General features: G+C 44.4%; 1 protein-coding gene across 1 annotated transcript in view; it reads left to right on the top strand.

Moving 5' to 3' along the window:
- The window catches only part of JAK1 (Janus kinase 1), a 52,708-nt gene that overhangs the window by 6,412 nt on the left and 23,641 nt on the right, over nt 1–22,655 (top strand). Inside the window, exons 3-10 of the mRNA XM_079698575.1 lie at nt 105–228; nt 5,625–5,778; nt 9,027–9,190; nt 10,877–11,219; nt 12,792–12,977; nt 16,870–17,027; nt 18,959–19,082; nt 21,622–21,808. Coding sequence (XP_079554701.1) covers nt 105–228; nt 5,625–5,778; nt 9,027–9,190; nt 10,877–11,219; nt 12,792–12,977; nt 16,870–17,027; nt 18,959–19,082; nt 21,622–21,808 — 1,440 coding nt within the window. The remainder of the gene's footprint in view (nt 1–104; nt 229–5,624; nt 5,779–9,026; nt 9,191–10,876; nt 11,220–12,791; nt 12,978–16,869; nt 17,028–18,958; nt 19,083–21,621; nt 21,809–22,655) is intronic.

The raw sequence follows: 22,655 nt of genomic DNA, 5'->3' as shown, positions 1-22,655 counted from the left end.
TTTGGATAAGAGAATTTCTGGTCTTTGCATATGTTGTGCTTTGGAAACAGATGGCCAGATTTATCTATCTTCAATTTTCTGATGTGTTCTTTACTTTTCCCCAGGTATATCTCCTCTGTGTCACAACCTCTTTGCCCTGTATGATGAGAACACCAAGCTCTGGTATGCTCCGAATCGCACCATCACCGTCGACGACAAGATGTCACTCCGGCTCCACTACCGGATGAGGTATGGGTGCCTGCTGGGCTCCTTCACGCAGGGACGGGCGACGGTTAGCCTGGAGCCCTGAGTCACTTACCAAGAAGTATTGTAGTCATTTTTATAATTTGTAAGTTTTGTATTTGCTTGGTATGAGAAAGGACTTCTTCAGTATTTGGAAAACAATTCAAGGTGAGTTTGACCACCTTCCTCTGCCACATTTTAGAAAAGAAATTATGATGCAGAGGGTATTTTGAATAGAATTAGTATCGTATAGCAGAGTTTTTCATTCAGTGAATCATGGATATGAGTTTAATTTAGTGAGTTATGACCAGGATTTTTTTAAAAAGAGAGAAATAGATGAGGATAGATATTGGCATATATACATATCCTAAGAATATTGTTTTTTAGAACTTCAGTTTGAGATATGTAATCTGTCTGTATGTACTAGGTCATGATAAAATAAAATATGTTTCTTACTAAAAGTTGTAGCTAGAGAGCTTGAGAAACACTGCCTGAAGTGGAAACCTAGAAATCCTAGCTTGGTCTTGTTCTAAACTGGTGAATGTTTTGATCCACTGCCTGAGGATTTTTGTCTAGTGGGGCTGTAATTTTTCTTCTGGTGGGTACTTACTTGCCTTTTCTCCCATATTGTAGACTTTGTTAAATGTCATGTAGTCTCCCAAGGTGTCACAGGCAGTCAGTACTTCACCACTGTAGTCTCTTGAGTTTATAAGCGTGTTTGTTCTGTACCTAGAATTGAAAGTATGTTTGTTAGATACTAGTTAAGCATACTTTCACATGTGTATTTAGCAGAGGAGCTTATAAATTCACCCTATTATAAATAGGGTGAATCCTATCTGAAAAGAATCTTAACATACATAGATGTGATTAAGACAGTGGGTTAGCTCAGATGCTAATGGAACACCAAGTCATGCTGGAAAAGCCCTGGAGATCTCAGAGGCCCTCAGTATTTTAGCTGCTATTTACTCTGGGGAGTCAGTAGAGTTGTTACCATTCCACAGTGGCCTGGGTGTTTTTCTCAGCGGAAGCTGAACCAGATCTGTGTTCTTTGATAATCATCCTGGGGGGCTGACTTTCCTCTTCTCTCTGTACTCACCCACGGTCTCACCTTAAGAGGAGAGGTGTGTGTCATGTGAGATTTCATGCCCCAGATTTAGGGAAACATTCACCCCACCCAGCTGAGCCTTCCGACTATATTTGGATTTGTTTTTCAGAGTGTAATCTAGCTTTCTGTGGCCTGAGGGTTGGCTATGTGACCCAGCATTGAAACATGTATTTGCAGCTTGGAGTCTAGGAAGTGGGGCATGTCATTGAGTTCTAGTTCTTTCCCTCTAGGTTTTTCCACTTGGCTCGGAATCTAGAATGGTAGAATCTGGGACTTGGAAGACACCTGAGTTTGCCTGATTCAATTCTTCCAATTTTTTAGGGGGAAACTGATGTCCAAAAAAGAGAAGTGAGTTACTCACAGTTACACACATAGTGAATTGTCTTGTTAGCATTAGAATCCTCTTTGAGGCCTTCGTCTTTGCTGGTCATGTGACTGCCTCATGATTAAAAGCTGTCTTTGCCAGCTCCCTGTTTATGTTAGCTGCCAGGAAGTGCATGGCTGCCTCATTTTTGGCACCTTGACTTTGTACCTGACATTGGGCTTCAACAGGATATTGCTTTGTTACCGCAAGCTCTTTGAACTTGGAAAAAAAGATCCCACCCTAAGCTAAAACATTTGCATTACAACAAACTACATAATTTTGAAACCTCATCATCTCACCACTAAAGAAGGTGTAATATGAAAATAAATGTTGGTGAGTATTTCAGTGGAATCCCAGCTCTATGTTCTTGTACTTTAATTATAGTTTTCTGCTTTTAGATAATTTTGATAGCTATTGTTTTGTAATGTATCTTAATATAAGACAAGCATATTCTTTATTCCTTTTTAAGAAAAAAACGTTTTCTTGCTTTTTCATCTAAATAAGTTTTACTATCCATTAGTAAAGTTCTATAGAAACCTAAAGAGAATTCGTTGTATATAATAGCTGTACATAAACTTAGAATGTGTAATCATCTGTAATATAATTTTCTCAAAAACTTGCAAGGAAGGCATATCTCTTATTGGCAGGTCTGTCTATCCTGCCAATAAGGGGGATAATCTCTCCTTCCTTCCTTCCTGCAGTGTTCTTCCACATCATTCTGCAAAGGAATATCAGCAACTATCATACTACATTTATTTAGATCATTCTTAATTTTTTTCCTTTAGCATGTTGTAATATCAGGAATTGGCCCAAGTTTAATAATTAATTTTGAAAGGAGCGCACAATTTCTGCTTCAGTGTACTTACTAGTTTTGTCTTATTAGCGATTTTTTTTCCTTGAAACATTCCCTGTTGTTACATTTATTTATTTATTTTTCTTGAAGTGTAGTGGATTTACAATATTAGTTTCATATGTACAACATAGTGATTCAGTATTTTTGTAGGTTATACTCCATTTAAAGTTATTACAAAATAATGGCTATATTTCCCCGTGCTATACAATATATCCTTGTTGCTTATGGAAGATGTTGATTTTGGCAGTTAACTGATCTAAAGGTTTTTTCTTTTTATTGTCTTATTAAATAGAGAGCTGTCAGCCTTTGACTATAGGCAATTTCCAGAGATCCAGCCTTGTTTTAGGCTCCCTTCAGCCTTTCTGTAGTGGAGAAGCTGCACATTGCCTTATCTTGTCTGAACATCTTACCAAAAGGCTTCCAAGGCAAGGCTAGTCTCACAGGGCTCAGACAGCAACCTCAGAAAATGTCCTCGTTCAGCCCCGAGGGAGTATGCTGGGCCCTTGGCTGTCTATCATAGAGACTCAGTGGGGTGTGGGAGATCCATGGCTCCGACTGGTTCAGGGAAAATCTGTCTTCAGTGTTGCTCTTTCAGACAACTTCCTCCGTCCTTGACATCCTTTCCCCCCTCATCCCAGGTAAGCTTCCATACCATACATAATTCTCATTCTCTCATTACCACCTTCCTCCACTCTCAAACAGAATTTACCTGTCCTGCATGCCCCTCTGTCAGAGCCCCACTTTGAACCTTTGTATATGGGGTGCCTGGCACACGGTTAGCACTCAGAAGCTCTTAGCTACTCTCTTAATCATCCCATTTAGACCCTCTTACCTGTCTCCTCCCAGGAAGACCCCCTGGAACTTATAGTAGATCACTAGATTATTGTATGAATGAAGAGAACTCTCCATTTTGGATTTCCCTCAGCAGTCAGAGGAGTTAGCCATGGCCTTGTCCATCTTTTTCTGCCCCAGTGTCAGATTTCCTGTGTCTGCTCAGCTGGTAGGGCTGGTTCACCTCTTACTTTCTGCCTGCCCAGGGCAGCCGATCCTGGAGGAGTCCTCCCCGCCTTGCTCTGTTCTGCCCTTGAAGAGCAGGCTCCTCAGCCTGGGGGCAGCATGAATTCTGCCCTCTTTGTGAGCTGAGAGCCTCAGGCTTCTACTCTCACATGGAAAGGTGCGGGGACAGTCCTGCAGCTGTGGTTTATGGTGCATGTGGACTCTGTGGATACGTGGCTCTTTCTGTCTGAGAGAGAGAGATGCCGAAGGCCACAGTCAAATGTGTTTTGTGGAAGATGGGCTGTATAGAATCACTTGAAAGTTGTAAAATGTTGATTTTTACCTTTAAAGTAACTTCTTATCCATCCTTTCCATTTTAATTGCTACTTCTTGAGTTAGGTCATTCATTTGCTGTTTCTGCATCCAACAGGCATGTATTAGCACCTTTTATATGCCAGGCGCTAGGGATTTAGTGATGAGCAAGGCACTGAGGCCTCTGCCCCCACAAACCTCACGGCATTGCCCAGGCTGCTGCCTTAGGCACCTGCTTGTCTCTTGGCCTCTCTCATTTCAGTCCATCTTCTCTGGGGCTTTCTTCCAGTGGGATCCTGCCTCACATCAGTTTGGCTCAGTCTTCCTCTGCCTTCTGTGTATGGTCCAGACTCTATAGCCTGGTATTTATTTATCCTAGTCCCAACTCCCTTCCCCAACCCTTTATCCTTCCCTGCCACATCCCCTGGCAGTGGCAGCAACTTCTTCCTCCTTGGTACTCCTTTGGCACCTTATCTGAGACACTCATGTTCAAGAAAAACTTATCTCTGAGGCACAATGCCTTGGGCTCATGATGTTATTAGGGATCCACAGAAGTGTTTTAATTTTATTTAAATCAGGAAAAAAATAATCCAGCCAAGATTATATTCATCTTTATACCAACATAGTTGTAAAATATAACTTTAATTTTTTTTTATGGAGGAAAGGAAAACTGTGTGAGGTCCATGAAAGTCACAGTGTAGCTCTGTTTATGAGATGTGCCCCCTGGATTTAACTGATTGCCTATAGACAGGGAATTCACAGCAGGCAGGGACTGTGCCTGAGAACCCCTTGTGTTCCAGAGCCTGGCCCAAGACCTGGCATGCCCTACACTCTGCAAATAGAGCCCACTGACAGATATCTGAGTTTAACGGCAGCTCCTTTTTGGGAGGTTTTATATGTTCCTTCTCCATGCCGTGGTGGATTTTCATCAGCACATGGGCATGCCAAGGGAGAGAGACCCAGGTACCCTCTGAGTCTGTAGCCTAGAGCTGGCCTGGATCAGCTTGGCTCAGTCACTTTCACACATTACAGAACTTGTTGTGTTTCTCTTACAGATGGCAGAGGAAAGTAGTAGTGGAGAGAACAGGCTTGTGGTCTTAGGTGACCTAGCCTCTCAGAACCTCAGTTTTCCTCATCTATAAAATGGAAACAATGAAACATACCTTGTACAGTTGCTGTAAGCATTAAATAGCATAATGTATATAAAGCATTTATTAGTTCAGGGCACTGCAGCTGATGCTTGTAGTAGTGTTTGTATATTTCTTCTGTTTTAAAACTTTGTTCATTGTAAGATAAAAAGTGTCAGTAACAGCCATCTGAGAATTAGGAAACACTGCTACATTAACTGTATGTCTTGACTGTATGATGAAACTAGATTTCAGAAATGTTAAACTGTGAAATACGTCTTGGATTCAAGGCAGGCTGGCGTTACTAATGGTGGAGGGAGTTGCTGGGCTAGCATCTAGTTCTAGACAGCAGTGTTTTCCTCTCTAGGAAGACGGAGTGGAAATTCCTTTGTGATTTTAAGGAAGTCACTTTATCTCCCTGAGTCATAGATGAGGTTCTGTCAGTATGCTCTTCACAGAGTGCTTGTAAGAATGAAAAGAAAAGGACCTTATAAACAGTGAAGTGCTACACAGATGAAAGATCTGTTTACTTCTCAGGGAAGTTTAACCTCTGGCACTGATCGCGCTGGGTAGAACCAGGACGCCTCTCCCACGCATGCCAAGGTCCCCTTTCCCACAGTTAACATTCATCTTCCTGCCTTACAGGTTCTATTTCACCAACTGGCACGGGACCAATGATAACGAGCAGTCAGTATGGCGACATTCTCCAAAGAAGCAGAAGAACAGCTACGAGAAAAAAAAAGTTCCAGATGCAACCCCTCTCCTTGACGCCAGCTCATTGGAGTATCTGTTTGCTCAGGTAAGATGTTGGGCCCAGGAGAGCGTGGAGTTTGTGGGGTGGGTAAGACATGGTAGGGGTCAGATTCCCTGGCATAGCCGACCATGGTGGCAGCTAAGATGCTTTATGGCCTGTTCCATGGGTAGTTCTCACCAACCCTGGACTTGCCGCAAGTGAGGAGGGGGAAGGCAGTTCAGCATCCAACTGGCTGGTTATCCCACTTGTGGGCTTTTTGGGCTTTACTTCTTCCCCGTTCCTTTCTTTTTCCCCCCTCCTACCATTTCAGTTCGTGTCTACAGTGCCTCCTGTGCAGAGAGCAGAGGGGAGCTGTAAGTGAGGGAAGGTGTAGTTCAGGGCTAATCCCGAAGGTATTTCTCAGCAGTCACAGAGAGGAAGGAGGTGGCCACTCTGAGTCACAGTGGTGGCAGGGTAGAACAATAAGACACTAGAAGAAAGCCAGAAAGAGAAGTTAAGTCACCTAAATTACATTACCCTGAGATAACTAACATTTTTGTATATGTGCTTCCTGATTTTATCATGCACATATGTATTATGCACTATGTAGTTTTTGAAAATATCTTATTGTTCTGAGTGTCTGTGTACTTTTCGCTAAGGTGCTGCAGAAACTGTGGTGAGCAAGACAGACATGGTCTCTGCAAGCACCAGACATATAATCGATTGGACAAACAAAACAAGCAGATAAAATGATACATAGATAATACACAAGAAATTGTGAAAAGTGCTATGAAGAAAAAGGCCTTTGTCATAGAGAATATGGGGAGGGAGGTTTGAATGGGGAGACCTAATTTAAATAGTGTGATCAGAGAAGGTCCCTCTAAAGAGTGGCATTTATACTGAATTTTGAAGAATAAAAAAGTGTCTGCAATTCTAAGGGAGGAGTGGGGAAAGTATTTCTTCAGAGTAGAGCAAAGCTTTTCAAAAGCAGCACTACTGACATTTTGGGCTGGTTAATTCTTTGTTGTAAGGGATTGTAGAATATTTATCCACACCCCTGGCCTCCTCTCCTTAGATGCCAGTAGCACCAGTGTAGTGGCAGTAGAGTTGGAGAAAAATGGGTGGATCTGAGATTAATTTTGGAGATGGATTTGATATGATTTGCTTATGAGTTGGATGTGGAAGGTGAGGATATTTGAAGAATCGAAGAGAATTTTGAGATTTATTTTAGGTGGTGTTTGGTAGATAACGGAGTGATTCCCTGCACAGGGAAGACTGGGAGCAGCAGGCTGGAGAAGGGGTGGGAGTTGGGGGCTCTCTTTAGGAGATGCCTGTGAGATACACAAGTGGAGATTCAGTTAGGAAATCGAGCGTGAGACTGGAATCCAGAGGAGAAGTCAGCCTTTATTTAACTAATCCTTGTTTCTGAACATGTTTGGTTTTTCTTCTCCTGTTATGCTATCACTGTTACAAAACAGCCTCATACATACGTCTAAATATGTGTTCTGTTTATTATTTCCTTAGGATATACTTTTACACGTGTGGGTTATGTGTCACAGTTGTATTCTCTTGTACAGCTTTGGTTGTTGATGGCACACTATCCACGTTCCATAATATACCTGAGGACTGGCCTCAGAGACAGTAGAGAAGTGGGACAGGGCACAGCCCTGGGCAGATACTGTGTGGAAAAAATAAGTGAACTGGCCATTTTCAGATTGGTCTTTTTGAATTCAGCCTCCCAGTTTTACATATATTCATTTCTGAGATTGATTCTTCTACTTTTTTGGGAGAGGAAGTGTAAAAAAAGAGTGCACCATACTTCAAGAGTATTACATTAGAACCTGACTTTTCAGAGCTTCAGGAATGAGTTACTTGAGGTAGTTGTACAGTGATATTGATAGAAAATCACAGCCAGACAAAATAGTTTCAGATTTTGTTCTCTTCACACATTGCTGGTGGAGATGATTGTTGTTGGTCCTTGGTAGTTTGTGGAAGTGGTCAGTGTCCTTTTCTTACTGAGAGAAACAAGAAGTCCTATCTTGGGGAAAAGGGGGAACTGCAACAGTGAGAACCCTCCATCCAAAACCCACTAAACTAAAGTTGCTTCAGGGAAAGTGAGTGTCTTCCTTATGTAGGAACACCACCCCCACACTTCATGTCTGCCTCTTTTCGAGCTGGAGAAAGGCTAACGAGGTCCCAATCCTAAGAGCTGTGTACACTTCCAGTCGGTGAGCTTTAAAGACTGAGTTTGACTGTAGCACAGTGTTGCAGAGCTGTAGCCCTGCAGTCACATCTGGTCTGACCCTCTATCCCACCACTCACTAGGTCCCCAGTTCCCACAGTATTCTGTCTTTCTACTTGACTTTGGTTTTGGTAACTACTTGAGGTTATATATTTCTGTTTGTTTGTTCTTCTTTCTTTCCTGGAAATCTCCGTAAGGTCAGCGATGTGGTTTGGTTAACTGCTGTATCCCTAGCACCTAGAATAACATCTGGCCCATAATTGGTTCTTGCTAATCAGTGATTACCAAGTGAGTGAATGAAGTTATTTAACCTTTTGGTGCCTTAGATTTCTCAGCTGTTAGGCAGAGATGATGATGTTAGCCTCCCCCTCATAGGGCTGTTGTAAAGAATAAGTGAAATAGTAAATGAGAGGAACCTCGCACAGTGCCTAGCACTCAGGTTAGGGCTTAATAAAGGGGACCTAGCAGCCCTCATTGGCTCGTAGAATGTGGCGTGCCTCAATGAGTGAGGGGGTGTATTTTGGTGATACATTTCACTACCGGAAACTTGAACAGCAGATGTTGAAAAAACTTACGTGTGGTAATGATGCAGTATAGAATCTGGATTCCTTCTCCTTTCTGTAAATCTACATCAGAAGGGTGTGTGGTGCTCTGTTATTTATACACCGGTTCGTTGTGGAGTTAACAAGTAATCAAACCCCAGACAGCTGTCACGTCCCATGCCCTGGTGCAGCCCAAGCCTAGTACATGTTGCTTTTCATCATCACTTACATGGGAAGCCCCACAGAGGGGCTTCATGTGTTCATACTGTTCACCAGCACCCAGCATAGTGCGCAGTGAGTATTTATTAAACAAATGAATTAACCTGGGGAGACCTTTCCCAAGCCCCTTCATGCCCAGGTGTTGAGAAAGAGCTTTGGTGCCAGAGAAACTAAATCTCATTAGTCTCATTGCTGTACTGCTTATTGGGTAGCACCTCCCTGTGTGGGGAACCTTCCTCTCAAGATCAGAAACATGGGTGGACTCTTGAAACTTAAGTGGTGGTTCATTTCTTCTCACCTCTGCTCCAAAGGGACAGTATGATTTGGTCAAATGCCTGGCTCCCATTCGAGACCCCAAGACGGAGCAGGATGGGCATGATATTGAGAACGAGTGTCTGGGAATGGCTGTCCTGGCCATCTCCCACTATGCCATGATGAAGAAGATGCAGTTGCCAGAACTTCCCAAGGACATCAGGTAAACCTTCCTGCTGGCTAAAGAATTGATTGTGGGGATGGTGTTATTTTTGTACGTTTTCATACGTCTCAGTTTAACTACTGCCAGCTTTTGGCTGACTACTGCTCTCTGCAGAGCGCAACTCATTTTTAGAATATTTATGAAAGGTAGCACAATTATAACTGTGTCCTGATTTTGAATGTTGGCTGATGACCTCAGAAATTTGTACTAGGGTGACAGTTCTGAGCTGGGGTGCCAGTCAAATTAGTGGCTTGCATGCCCTCCCCCTTCCTCTCTGCCCATGCTGGGCATTGCCATCTATCACTGAACTTTTTCCTTTTGTGCTGGATCTGTCCTAAAATCCTTCTCAGTGTAGCTCTACAGGCAGCTGCTATCGTTCCCAGCCAGAACTAGTTCACTAGAGAGCTGTTAATTCTGATGTGAAGCACGATCAGCTGTTACCTTAAGAAAACTGTATTTACTTAAAGTTATCATTTGTAATCAAGTCTTTGTGAGAATATTCAATCTGTGTAACTCCCACCCATCTATGAAATACAATTTTTTTTTTTTCTCACTGCTGTGGCCTCTCCCGTTGCGGAGCACAGGCCCCGGACGCGCAGGCCCAGCGGCCATGGCTCATGGGCCCAGCCGCTGCGCGGCATGTGGGATCCTCCCGGACCGGGGGCACAAACCCGCGTCCCCTGCATCGGCAGGCAGACTCTTCAACCACTGCGCCACCAAGGGAAGCCCCTGGGCACCTCCTCTTTATTTTTTCATGAGGCTAAAGTAAAAAGTGATAACTCTCCTCTGATTTTCCTCTCTATTAATCTAAAAATTTACAGTATTTGGGGGGGATAAATTTCAAACTCCACAGTTTTCCACGGTTGTGAAACCATCTGTGCAGCAGGGATTTCCCTGTGCCAGGTGCTTTTTTAGACCTGGGAGTAACAGGCCGACGGGTCTCCCCACTTTGACCCCCAGTGGACTTGTTCTCTTTTTCTTTGGTGTGCATACTCTTCTTAAAGCTGGCTCCTGTTCTAGCAGTATATCCGTTCGCTGAGATTCTGTTAGTCATAGATACTCTCTCATTAGCACCTGGATGGGTAACTAATCTTTCAGTTTACTTGTTGATCCGTTTAATATATCTGAGACATTTGCACATGGCAAACACTAAGTCTTTTGTATTTAATTAACTTTTATGGGTTTTTTCCCATTTCTTATAAAAACAGTTTTTGATCTTTATAGAAAAACTGTAAAATAGAGAGGCAAGTAGAACATACAGAACATCTTCCGTCACTCCTGACACCTTCCAGACAGCTTTCTAACTGATGCTGAATCTTATAACAGTGTTTATGTGAGCACCAGTGTGCACAGGAACAGTGACACTAGCAAACAAAAACACAGATAAGTGCATTTTGCCACCTGCCTTTGTGACCCAGAAAATCTGATGATTCCTGTAGGAATTCACATTTCAGTAAAATCTGTGGAACATGTACTTGTCTCTTTTCTTTCAGTCCCTGTTCACCTCGGTCTCCTTACGATTATCATCCTCAGAGTTTTACTCCATGTAAGACCCCCTGGGAGTAGACCCTTCTTTCTCATTTGGCAACACAGGGAAGGAAGATTTATAGACTTAGGTTTGTTTCTGCACTATTCTGCTAACCTATACATGAAAAAGAGACAATTTTTTTTTTTACTTTCTTTCAGCTACAAGCGATATATTCCAGAAACATTGAATAAGTCCATCAGACAGAGGAACCTTCTCACCAGGATGCGGATAAATAATGTTTTCAAGGATTTCCTAAAGGAGTTTAACAACAAGACCATTTGTGACAGCAGTGTGTCCACACACGACCTGAAGGTGAAATACCTGGCTACCTTGGAAACGTTGACAAAACATTATGGTGCTGAAATATTTGAGACTTCCATGCTACTGATTTCATCAGAAAATGAGATGAATCGTTTCCATCCGAATGATAATGGAAACATTCTCTGCTATGAAGTGATGGTGACTGGAAATCTTGGAATCCAGTGGAGGCAGAAACCAAATGTAAGTGCTGATAGGTGGCTGATCAGAACAGAACATCCTGTCACATGGTGTGTTCCGTGTATTCTGTTGTGATTATCTCTTTGCATGTTCATCACCCCTGTCAGCCGAGTTTATTTCATGGGCTAGAGACCATGTATCATTCATCTTTTATTGTGTCCATGTAACAGTAGATCTAAAATAAATATTTATTGAGTTCTGTAGGGAAACAGAAATATAATAACAACATATACAATATGTAATAATATAGTAATAACAGTAGACATGTACCAAGTGCTCACCATGTACCAAGTACTTTTCTAAGCATTTTACATGTATTAACTCATTTATTCCTTAAAACAAATTTATGAGAGATACTACCATTTTCCCTATTTTATAGATGAACACAGAGGCACAGACAAGAAGCTTGCCCAAGGTCATAACTAACTAATAGTGATTATGCCAAGAATTGAATTTAGCCCTCTGGTTCTGTGAAATAGAGTAATTTTTCTTGCAATTTGGAGTTTCTTTTTGAAGTGTTTGTTGGATGAGGCAATGGAGCAGAGTGGTTTAAAAGCATGGGTTTTAAATCTAAATAGATGTGATTCAAATCCTAGCTCCACTGTTTATACTCACATGGCCTTGGGAGGTTTACTTCACATATATCAGCCACATACTATTCATCTATAAAATGGCAATACTTAGTGTATTACCTCATAGTGTTGAGAGAACTGAATGTCGTTTAGCACAGAGCTTGGCATATGATAAATGTTCAATAAATTATTATAGCTGCTATTGTCATCGTCATTATTATTGTAAATAATAATATTGAAGTAAAGGTGAGATTTACTTTCTACTCCTATTGTATTCTCATGCTAAAATAACAGTGCCAAACACTCATCAAGTGTTTTCTGTGTAGTGTGGGTACTGTGTTAATAAGAACTTACCTACTGCTCAAGGAACCTTGTGAAGATGTAAGATCTCTGATTATGGATGAGGAAATGGAGGCGCAAAGAGATGACCTAACTAAGTAACTGGCAGAGGCACAATCTTATCCCAGATCTCTAGTCTCCAAGACTTCTGCTACACAAAATACATAAGCTTGTACAGACATGTATGACTCCCTGTGTTATCCAAGCATGAGATTCATACCTTCTCTTGAAAATTCCAACTTGAATATGGCTATAAAGTCAAGACAATCAGTGACAGATTCTAAAAGGAGAAAGCCTGTGTTCAAATGGGGGGACCTGACTGTAGATGCGTGTCTAGTGAGCAGTTATTTCCATTCCTGAGTTTGCTTGCACATTATAGATTATGTAAAGAGTTTAGTCAGTGTGTTCATTAAGATCTCTTCCAGGTGTAGGATCCTAGGCATCCCTGATGGGACCAAATAGGCCCATGGGAACCCAAATAGGCTCATGGGTGCTAACTCTCCCAGTTCCTCTGTCAATCCAGGCACGCTGGCTTTCTCCTCCTCGGCTGCAGGCCTTCTGTTGGTTTGCCAGGAGAAAATGAGAAATACCAATAGAAAATGAGAAATACCAATAGAAAATGAGAAAGCTGACTTCACCCTGTCACTTTTATGTATCTTATCAGGTTCTTCCTGTTGAAAAGGAAAAAAATAAACTGAAACGGAAAAAACTGGAAAATAAACACAAGAAGGATGAGGAGAAAAACAAAATCCGGGAAGAGTGGAACAATTTTTCTTACTTCCCTGAGATCACTCACATTGTAATCAAGGAGTCTGTGGTCAGCATTAATAAGCAGGACAACAAAAAAATGGTAAGTTTGCTTCAGAAGTGATTCGGCCTGGGTCTGGTGTTGGGAGGGAGACTTTGCTGAGGACAGTTATGCAGCATGTGCTCTTCAGGGTTCCTGTCCCAAAGAGAAAGTCTTATGATCGTCTTATTTAAGCCAAAAAGTCCCTATTGCTGACATTGACATTATCAGTGTCTGTTTTTAAGTTACACGGGTACATTCTAGTGCCTTTCTTTGGTCTTCAAATGTGTATCTGCTTCAGGATTTGCTGTCTTCCCAAAGATATTTCAGCATCAATATTTAGTTCACAAAAGTTAGTGGATTTGAAGATCCACATCACTGAGTGAGTGTCAGCATTTTCTCCCAAGGGCTCCTGCACAGCCTTTCTGCTGAGTTGGGTGGGTCATCTGGAATGAGGTCGGTGGGAAGCCCCATTTTGCACTTGAGCAGACTGTCCAGCCGGTGGCTCTGGCCACAATGACGGTCCTCATCGTGGTGTCAAGCACACCCAAGTGACTCTCGGACAGAGGAAGGGGTGTTCAACCTCTCTTCCTCTTTTTTTGGTATCACTTGAGGACGTGATCTAGACAGGCAGGCCAGTTTGGCAGGGGAAGTGGGAGTCCTGCCAGAATAAACATGTTTGTGTTGGGGAAGTCACGGCTGATGGCACATGGGGAGGACAGGTGGGTGAGACATGGTGCTCCATGCAATGAAGGTAGTCATCTAGGGAAATACCATGTTTTCCCTAAAAATTGGCAAATACTTTGTCAAAATCATAACACTCAGTACTACTGGGAAAGAATCTGGTGATATGGTTTAGGACAGATGGTCATTCTTTTACATCTAGAGTAAGTAATCTTTTTGATATACCGTTTGGGAAAGCAATTTGGTAAACATGTGTTAAAAGCCTTGAAAGTATCTATATATCCCTCCATACAGGAAATGAGGACCTGTCTTCTAGAAACAATGAGAGATGCAGGCAGTGGTCTATGAATGAGAATGTTTATCCCAGCAGTATTTACAGTGTCAAAATACTGAAACTAACCTGCATATATGATAATAGGAAAATGAGAGAATAAAACACAACTCATCTGAGTAGTAGAATATTATGTAAACAAATTGCTGAACTAAAAAAAATCTGGAAAAATGCTTTGCAAATAGAAGAAAGCAGAATATAAAACTGTTGGTAGAATGGAACCAATTTTGTTAAAAAAGTTTATGCATATACATACACATGCTCTTAGAAAAATAATCAGATATTAACAACTATTTGTTTATGATGGGATTATGAGTCATTTTAATTTTTAATTCTCCCCATCCTCCCCATTTTTTTAAACAATAAAGACACATTGATTTCATTAGAAAACTGTAGTAAAAACATGAAGGAAGTAGAAGAAGAGCCCAGATAGATGTTAGTGGAGAGATGGAAAATGGTGGGAGGGAGAAAATAAAAATAAATGCTATGTATTCAGTATATTATAGATCTTAAGTCATGTTATATGATGTGTCTGCTGTATCTTATTTAGTCTTTACAAAGACCTTAAGATATCAGGATTTTGGCTCCACTTCCAGGGGGGAATCTGAGACTTAGGGAGAGGTGTAGGAGCTTGCACAGGGGCATTTCCAGCCTGCACTGCTTTGGTTTCCACAGTGTTCTCTTCCCCAGGGACTCTGTAGTGAGGGAGAGGTTGGCCCATTTGTGGTCTGGCTGTCCAACGTGGCCAAACCCTGGAGATGCGTGGCAGAGGAGGAGGAACTGCAGCCAGCTGATGCAAGCTTTGTGAACCTGCCCCATCTGTCCTGGCTGACAGAGTCAAGTCTGGCACCCAGATGGTGCACCTGTCATCTAAGTCAGTGCTCACCCTGGCCACAGGGGCTGGCAGCTCTGTGCCCAACTACAGTGCTGTGCAGAGAGCAGGGGGAAGGCAAGAAGAAATCGATACCTGATCTCCTTGTTACCTTGTTTTCCTTTACAAATACTAGCCCTGCTCTGTGCCAGGTATTTCCTATCTTAAAGGCTTTATGAATACCAACTCTTTTCATTTTTCATATCGACCCTATGAGGTGGGTATATTGTTATCCCCATTTTACAGAGGAGGAAACTGAGGCACAAAGAAGTTAAATAACTTGTCCAAGGTCATACAGCTATTACATTAAATTATTTGAAATTACCAATATTTGACAATTTTTTTTTTTTTCTTTTTGCGGTACGTGGGCCTCTCACTGTTGTGGCCTCTCCCATTGTGGAGCACAGGCTCCGGACGTGCAGGCTCAGCGGCCATGGTTCACAGGCCCAGCCGCTCCGTGGCATGTGGGATCCTCCCGGACCGGGGCATGAACCCGTGTCCCCTGCATCGGCAGGTGGACTCTTCAACCGCTGCGCCACCAGTGAAGCTGTATTTGACAATTTTTGACGAATAAAAATGATGATTATATATGCTTAAATGTAATAGCAAGTAGAGATACGGAGATTTGAACCCAGATAAGCTGGCTTGTGAACCTGTGGGTTAACACTATGCGATGCTTTTTCTTACTTATCTCACTCCTCCATCCCTTCCCAGCCATTTCATTTCCAAGCAGTACTTTGGTTGCTGGTCTTTCAGGAGAGCATGGTGCTGCCACGTTATCAGATCATATCTTGATTTATCTCTTCTCTCTGCATCTTCTTGACATCTCCCCTTTCTATTCTGACTTCCGCTTTCAGAGAGCTTAAGTGCTTACGTACTTTCGTTTGTATGTGACTGGGTGAAGGGTTGCCCAAGACATACCGTCTTGAATTTGCTCTTTGGGGCTCTGCAGGGAGATGCCAGGTCACACCCGAAAGGAAGCACACTTAGCACAGAGCCTCCTTCCTGAATTGCCATCCCTATGGTAGCCCTCCCTGCCCTCTCTTGGCCTCCTTGGCTCACAACCCCAAAGCACCCTTCCTTTGGCATCATAGCTAACTCTCATTATAAGCCCCTTACCTCCATTCTGTCTGGTTGTGTATATCCACCCCTCCCCCCTTCACTGGTCTTCTTGTCTCTGTCTGCTTTTCTCTGCCACCAGCCTCTTCTTTCTCCAGTGCTAAGGAAAGAGTCGTATACTCAAGTGTCATTTTACCCTTCTCTGAAGGCTCAGGTGTTTGTTAATATTCTTGTGAAACAAAGCTCTAACTCATGGCTTTACAAACCTTCCTTCATCAGATGTTCCTGGTTGACCCCGCAGCTCCTCTCACATGGTCATCTCTGCTCAGGGTTGTAAGATCAAGACAAAACCCCACCTGTCTTCACCTCCAGGCATTTTTCTTCCTTCCATGGAAACTCCCTCCCTCCTCCTCTTTTGCCTTTGCCTCTGCCACTTTGAGTAAGACTCTGCCTCCTCCAGACCCTCAGAGGTTCCTGGATTTAATCTAGGAACCATATCATTGTGTCTGGGACCATTCGTGGACTAAAATCCAGGAGTTTCACCTTCTAGACCAACTCTGGATGAGATGAAACACCTGTGCCTCTGTTTCTTTTTCTGTAACTAGGAATAATGTGTAATGCCAGGACAAGGGTGCCATCTGCACACTATGTTCCCCCCACCCCTACTTTTATACCTCTGCCACCTTGATTCAGGCTTCCTCTTCCATCTGGACTGGGTGGCAGCTTCTCCACAGTCTCCTGCCTGCCACAGCTGCCTGTGCGCCCCTCCCCGCCCCCCACTGTTCCTCAGTCTGATAAAGTTTTGAGGTAAGAGATGAAAGAGTGTGGTGAACAGAGTTATATATGTAACTGCAAGGGGTACAGTTACTATCGACAAAAAGAGCTTCCCTTTGGGGTCATGCATTCTTCATTGTGTGAAATATCTTCTCACTGTGTACCTCCCCAGAGAGTCAGCTGCTTAAGATGGCAGGCAAGTGATGTAACCACGGGCATTTCTACTCTCTCGCCAGGAACTGAAGCTCTCTTCCCACGAGGAGGCCTTGTCCTTTGTGTCCCTCGTGGACGGCTACTTCCGGCTCACAGCAGATGCCCATCATTACCTCTGCACCGATGTGGCTCCCCCGTTGATCGTCCACAACATACAGAATGGCTGTCACGGTCCAATCTGGTTGGTTCAAAAACATTTTCAGTTGCCTTTGGTGTGAAAAGAACCCACGTGTTAGTGATGGGGAGCGTGTCCTTCTCAGGCTTGGGCATCATCAGGCGTTTATGCTCAATACTTACTTGGTTCCCTTTTCCATCCCTGCTGTCCTGGTCAGGCCTTCCTGTCATTTCTTACCTTGGTCCCTGCAGCAGGCCCTCACCTCTTCTCCCTTCCTTGGGTGTCCTCATAGTTGAACCCCTCACCTCTCCACAGCTGACCAAGAAGTGCTGCACTTCCTAGCCCCTTACTGTGCCAGACGCTCTGGGTGATTCAAGAAAGACAGGGCACGGGTCTCTACAGCAGACGGTGTAGTAACAGAATCCCGAGTCAGCGTGTCCTCCAGTGCCAGAAGGCCCAGTGAAGGTGACCAAGCCTTAGAGCTGGGAGGGGCTTTGCTGGGTATCTCGTCCCACCTGCATCTCAAACACCTCCAGTGATGGGGTACTTAGTGCTTCACTTGGCAGCGAGTAGCTTATAGCTCTGACAGTTACAGACATGCGTACCTTCCTCATAGGGAGTTGAAGTCTGCCTCCCTGTAACTCTGTCTACTCATCTGAGTTCTGCCTTTTGAAGCAACAAGGATTCAGTTTGCTTCCTCTTGCGTGCGACCATCCTTCAGGCAAAGGAAAACAGCTGCTGTGTCTCTTCTGAGTCTCTCTTCCAGACCGAAATATATCCGTGGAAGCATCTCATCAGCCACCTTTCACATGAAGCGGTTCCCACCTTCTTCCCGATCCCAGTTGCCTTGTGGACAGGCAGTTTGTCAGTGGTGTGGTCCCTGGCCTGAAGAGGCTCACAGACTCACATGGAGACAGACCAAGAATTGCAGAGCAAGGGTTGAGCTTTATAATAAAGCATGTCCCTCAGATATGCCAACTGTAGTTAGGCTTCAGGGCCTTGTCACTTGCTTTTCCCCTTGGTCTGGAAAACCCTCCCTCCAGAATCTCAGCAGTCACCACTTCCTTCAGGTGTCACTCAGATACCACCTAACTGGTGAAGTCTTCCCTGAGCACCTTATATAAAACGACACCTCTTCCCCCTCTGCTCCCCACACTCCCTGACTCCTTCACTCTGCTCTATTTGTCTTCAGTGGCGTTTATTACCTCCTGACATATTAAGTTTATGTACATGTCCGTTTGTTTCTTGTCTACCTACCCCCACCGCCCAACCCCCAGGGAGCCATTGGTCTCCGCCATTCTCTAACACGTGCTGACCACACAGCCCTCTTTTACCAACACTCAGTGAGCAGAACTCACTGGGTGTAGTAACCTCATATGTGGGTTTATTTAGCAGCTGTTTGCTCATTGCCCTCTGTGTGCCGGACTTGTTAGTCCTGGGGACATGGGAGTGTAGGATAGGCAGGCTCTCTACTCACAGCTTTCTAATCCTTGATTTCTTTATTCAGTGTTTATTATTCAGTTGTTCACTTATTTATTGAGAACTGTGAGCCAGGCATGCTCTGGTTATTGGGGATGCAGCAATAAACAGAACAACTCCAGGTCCATGCTGTCCTGAGGCTTCTGTTCTAGTTGTGCTGCCTGGGATGGGGGGAGAGACCCCTACCACTGCATCACGGGCAGCTCTGCATCCTTAGCCTTGGGGGAGCTCTTCTGGCTAGAGTGGAAGCGGTGTGTGTGGGGAAGTCAGGGACAAATGGGCTTAGTGCCTGGGATAGCAGGCTGAGCCCCCTTCTCGACTTTGGAGACCTGATCTGTTTTGAGGCTCCTCAGCATCTCTGCCTGCCTCATGTCTCATATCAGAGAGGACGGTAGGACCCAGGACAGGTATTGTGAGCGGCCGTCAGACTTGAGGCAGCTCAAGGAAGTGGACATCCCATGGGGTTTAGAGTGCTTCTGTTTGGGGTGAGCTTTCTCTTTTTGTCTCTCTCCCTGTAGCACAGAATATGCCATCAATAAGTTGCGGCAAGAAGGAAGCGAGGAGGGAATGTACGTGCTGCGGTGGAGCTGCACCGACTTCGACAACATCCTCATGACCGTCACTTGCTTTGAAAGGTCTGAGGTCAGTCAAGACACTGGCTGGGGCCAACCCATGTGGCCACAGGGTGTCAGTGCAACCTCTCATCCAGGAGGACCACCCTTGGGGGATGGGGGTAGAAAAGCCTGGGGCTCTGAGAAAATCCCCGGCAGTTCTGACAGGGACAGCCTGCGCCTCAAAAGGAGCCCCTTCCCAGGCAGCCAGACCCCATACCCTTTCATCCTTATGGCCCTTTCTTTCTTCCTGCAAGGGACCCATGACAGGGCTCCCTGTGCTCTGGAAGGTGGAACACGACCAGAAAACCAGCTCACACAAAACACTCAGTGCCAGGACCATCACAGACCCAGAGCTGTGTCTGGGCCTTCACTGGTACAGACTAGCACCGATGAGGCCTGTTGGCAACCTGGCCTAACACAGTTGTCCCCACATGGTAGCTGCAGACATTTTAACAGACAAATTACTGACATGTGTTTTGACAAGATGTCTGTTAGTGACTCAGGTGTGGTTGGAAGCTGGGAATGATGTGAGAAATCCTGAAGCCAAATTGCAAACTTGACCTCACTAGACCACAGTGCTTTGTTATTCATGTAACTTTTTAAAACACAAGAAATGGACTATTTTTTAAAATTAATCAATCAATCAATTTATTTATTTATTTATTTTGGCTGCATTGGGTCTTCGCTGCTGTGTGCGGACCCTCTCCAGTTGTGGTGAGCGGGGGCTGTTCTTCGCTGCGGTGCGCGGGCTTCTCATTGCGGTGGCTTCTCTTGTTGTGGAACACAGGCTCTAGGCATGCGGGCTTCAGTAGTTGTGGCACGTGGGATCAGTAGTTGTGGCTCGCGGGCTCTAGAGCACAGGCTCAGTAGTTGTGGCACACGGGCCTAGTTGCTCTGCGGCATGTGGGATCTTCCCAGACCAGGGATCGAACCTGTGTCACCTGCATTGGCAGGTGGGTTCCTAACCACTGCACCACCAGGGAAGTCCTGGACTATTTTAAAAGACAGGAGTTTTACAGAATTAGTCCAAATAAATACAGTAGTGTTGCGTGGGTTCACCATGAACTGGGAGAATTGGGGCAGGGGAGGGGCTGCAAGATGAGAGTCAGCACGTTAGCATATAGCAGACCTCAGATACCGGAAGGAAAAGTAGTAGAGAATCCCTGGGGCTGGACTCAGTCAAGAGTGGAAGAGGAAATGACAGAAGGAACCCAGTGCTGCCAAGAGTCATGGGTGAAGTCTCTAGGGGCCGCTGCTCGCCTGGGGTGCTCCTGTACAGCTCAGCCTCGTGGCTGATAACGGGTACAGTGGCTCAGCACATGGCAGGCCTGTTGCCTTGGCAGGATCCCTTTCTTCTGCGTTCTGTCAGTCTTTGGAGGAAATTTAATATTTTTATCACAGATATGAGCACGAGACGGCCCAGCCACCTTTTGAGGTGGAATTGACCTGTGCTGTACTGAGAATGTCAGTGATTCAGTAACATAGTCTACCTAGTGTCAGATTACCTGGGGAAAACAGGAACCATAGATAGGATTACTCCTACTATTTATTTTAGCTCACCAGACACTGTGCTAAGCTCTTTTCCTGTATATTCTCATTTAAGCCTTACACCAGCCCCATGAGATAAGGTTGTATTATCCCCATTGAACAGATGAAGAAACTGAGGCATTAAGATTTTAAATATCTTGTCCTAGTTTACAGTGTGAGTGGATCTTTCTGGCCCTCATTCTTTTTTTTTTTTTTTTTTTTTTTGCGGTACCCGGGCCTCTCACTGTTGTGGCCTCTCCCATTGCAGAGCACAGGCTCCAGACGCGCAGGCTCAGCGGCCATGGCTCACGGGCCCAGCCGCTCCGTGGCATGTGGGATCTTCCCGGACGGGGGCACGAACCTGTGTCCCCTGCATCGGCAGGCGGACTCTCAACCACTGCGCCACCAGGGAAGCCCCTGGCCCTCATTCTTAACCACTAAAATAGTTCCCTTTGTACAGAAGTTGTCATGAAGGAAAACTTCTGCTTATACTTCCTCTATGGGGCACCATACAACTCGGAAGCCAGACCAGACAGCTGTCTGCCACCTCCCAGGAGGTTCTTGGAAGAGCTCAGTTTGAGGGAGTTCCTGGATAAATTTTTCTGTAATACTTATTATTTCATGCATAATATGTGCTAACCTTTATAAAAGTGCTTACTAACTTTTTTTACACGGGCCCTGCCATATAATCTTAGCAACAGTCCTGTGAGGTTGGTGTTTTCATGAAGTTCATCTTAAGTGCCAAAATGAAGTGATTCTCTTGTAGAAATCACTGCTGTTAGGTTGTCTCCTTGGTGTTAACTCCCTTTTATCAGTGCCTTCTCCTGGATCTCCTTTATTAGTTATTATTTCACTTACTTATAATAAGCTGTTTTATTAGTGAATAATTTTAATTTTACAGAAACATTACAGAGATAATACAGAGTTTCTGTATGCCCTTTACCCAGCTTCTCCTGTTGTTGACATCATACATACCCATGAGAGATTTGCTTGAGCCCTTTTTAAAACAAATCCTTTCTGATTATTTTCTTGAATGGCAGTTGCTGGGTGTCCAGAAGCAGTTCAAGAACTTTCAGATTGAGGTACAGAAGGGCCGCTACAGCCTGCATGGCTCGGACCGAAGCTTCCCCAGCCTTGGAGACCTCATGAGCCACCTGAAGAAGCAGATACTGCGCACAGACAACATCAGCTTTGTGCTGAAGCGCTGCTGCCAGCCCAAGCCCCGAGGTCAGTCTCTTCAAGCCAGAGCCAGGCTGCATCCCCTCATGATGCTCTGAGACCCAGATCAAACAAAAGATGCTGGGCGCTTTGAAGAAAGTGGTCTTTCCCCCACAGTTTCTAGATGTTTTTCATTAAGTTTTGTTACAAGTCTGTCTCTGACTCACATCCCACTCCTCAGGTGTCAGCATTTTCTATAGAAAAGACATACACCTTTTCTCAGTATCTCAATTAAGCTGCCGAAAGAGGCATGTTGAGGATTAGTAAGCAGAAATTTACTTCTTTCTTCCTTTTGATAAAATGTCTTAAGTTCCCCTGTCAGTGGTTTATCTGTCTGAGAGATGATCCTAGCACATCTTCTGTGGGCCAAGAACTATGTTAGATGCATAGAGTCAGAAATGCATGAGACTTAGTCCCTGTGCCCCAAGGGTTTCCAGCCTAATACAGAAAATGTTACAGGTAAATGAGGCTACTGTAGCGTGTGATGGGTGTTTAAATCAACACACACACACACACACACGCACACGCGCGCGCAGAGGAGGGGATGGTCAAGATCCCTGAGCCACATAGCGTGGAAGGCTACACAGAGGAGGCGGATCTTGAGCCAAGTGTTGGACAGTGAACAGGAGGTTGCCAGTTAGATAAGGGCGTTCCCAGCACGCATGTGCAGGGCAAAGCAGCAGGCCAAAGCAGGGGCTGCAGAAAGGTTCTAGAGGACTAATGTGTTCAGTGAAGTTAGAAAGAAGGGAGAGGGGAGACTGAGAGGGCAGAGATCTGGGATCATGGGAGGCCTTGGATGCCATGCCAAGGAGCTGGGACTTTATCATGCAGGCAGTGGGGAGCCATGGGTGGATCA

Source organism: Hyperoodon ampullatus (genome assembly GCF_949752795.1).
Source record: "Hyperoodon ampullatus genome assembly, chromosome: 2".
In the NCBI taxonomy this organism is placed as follows: Eukaryota; Metazoa; Chordata; class Mammalia; order Artiodactyla; family Ziphiidae; genus Hyperoodon; species Hyperoodon ampullatus.
Note: the sequence above shows the minus strand (reverse complement) of the source record. Positions and strands in the feature narration are given on the sequence as shown.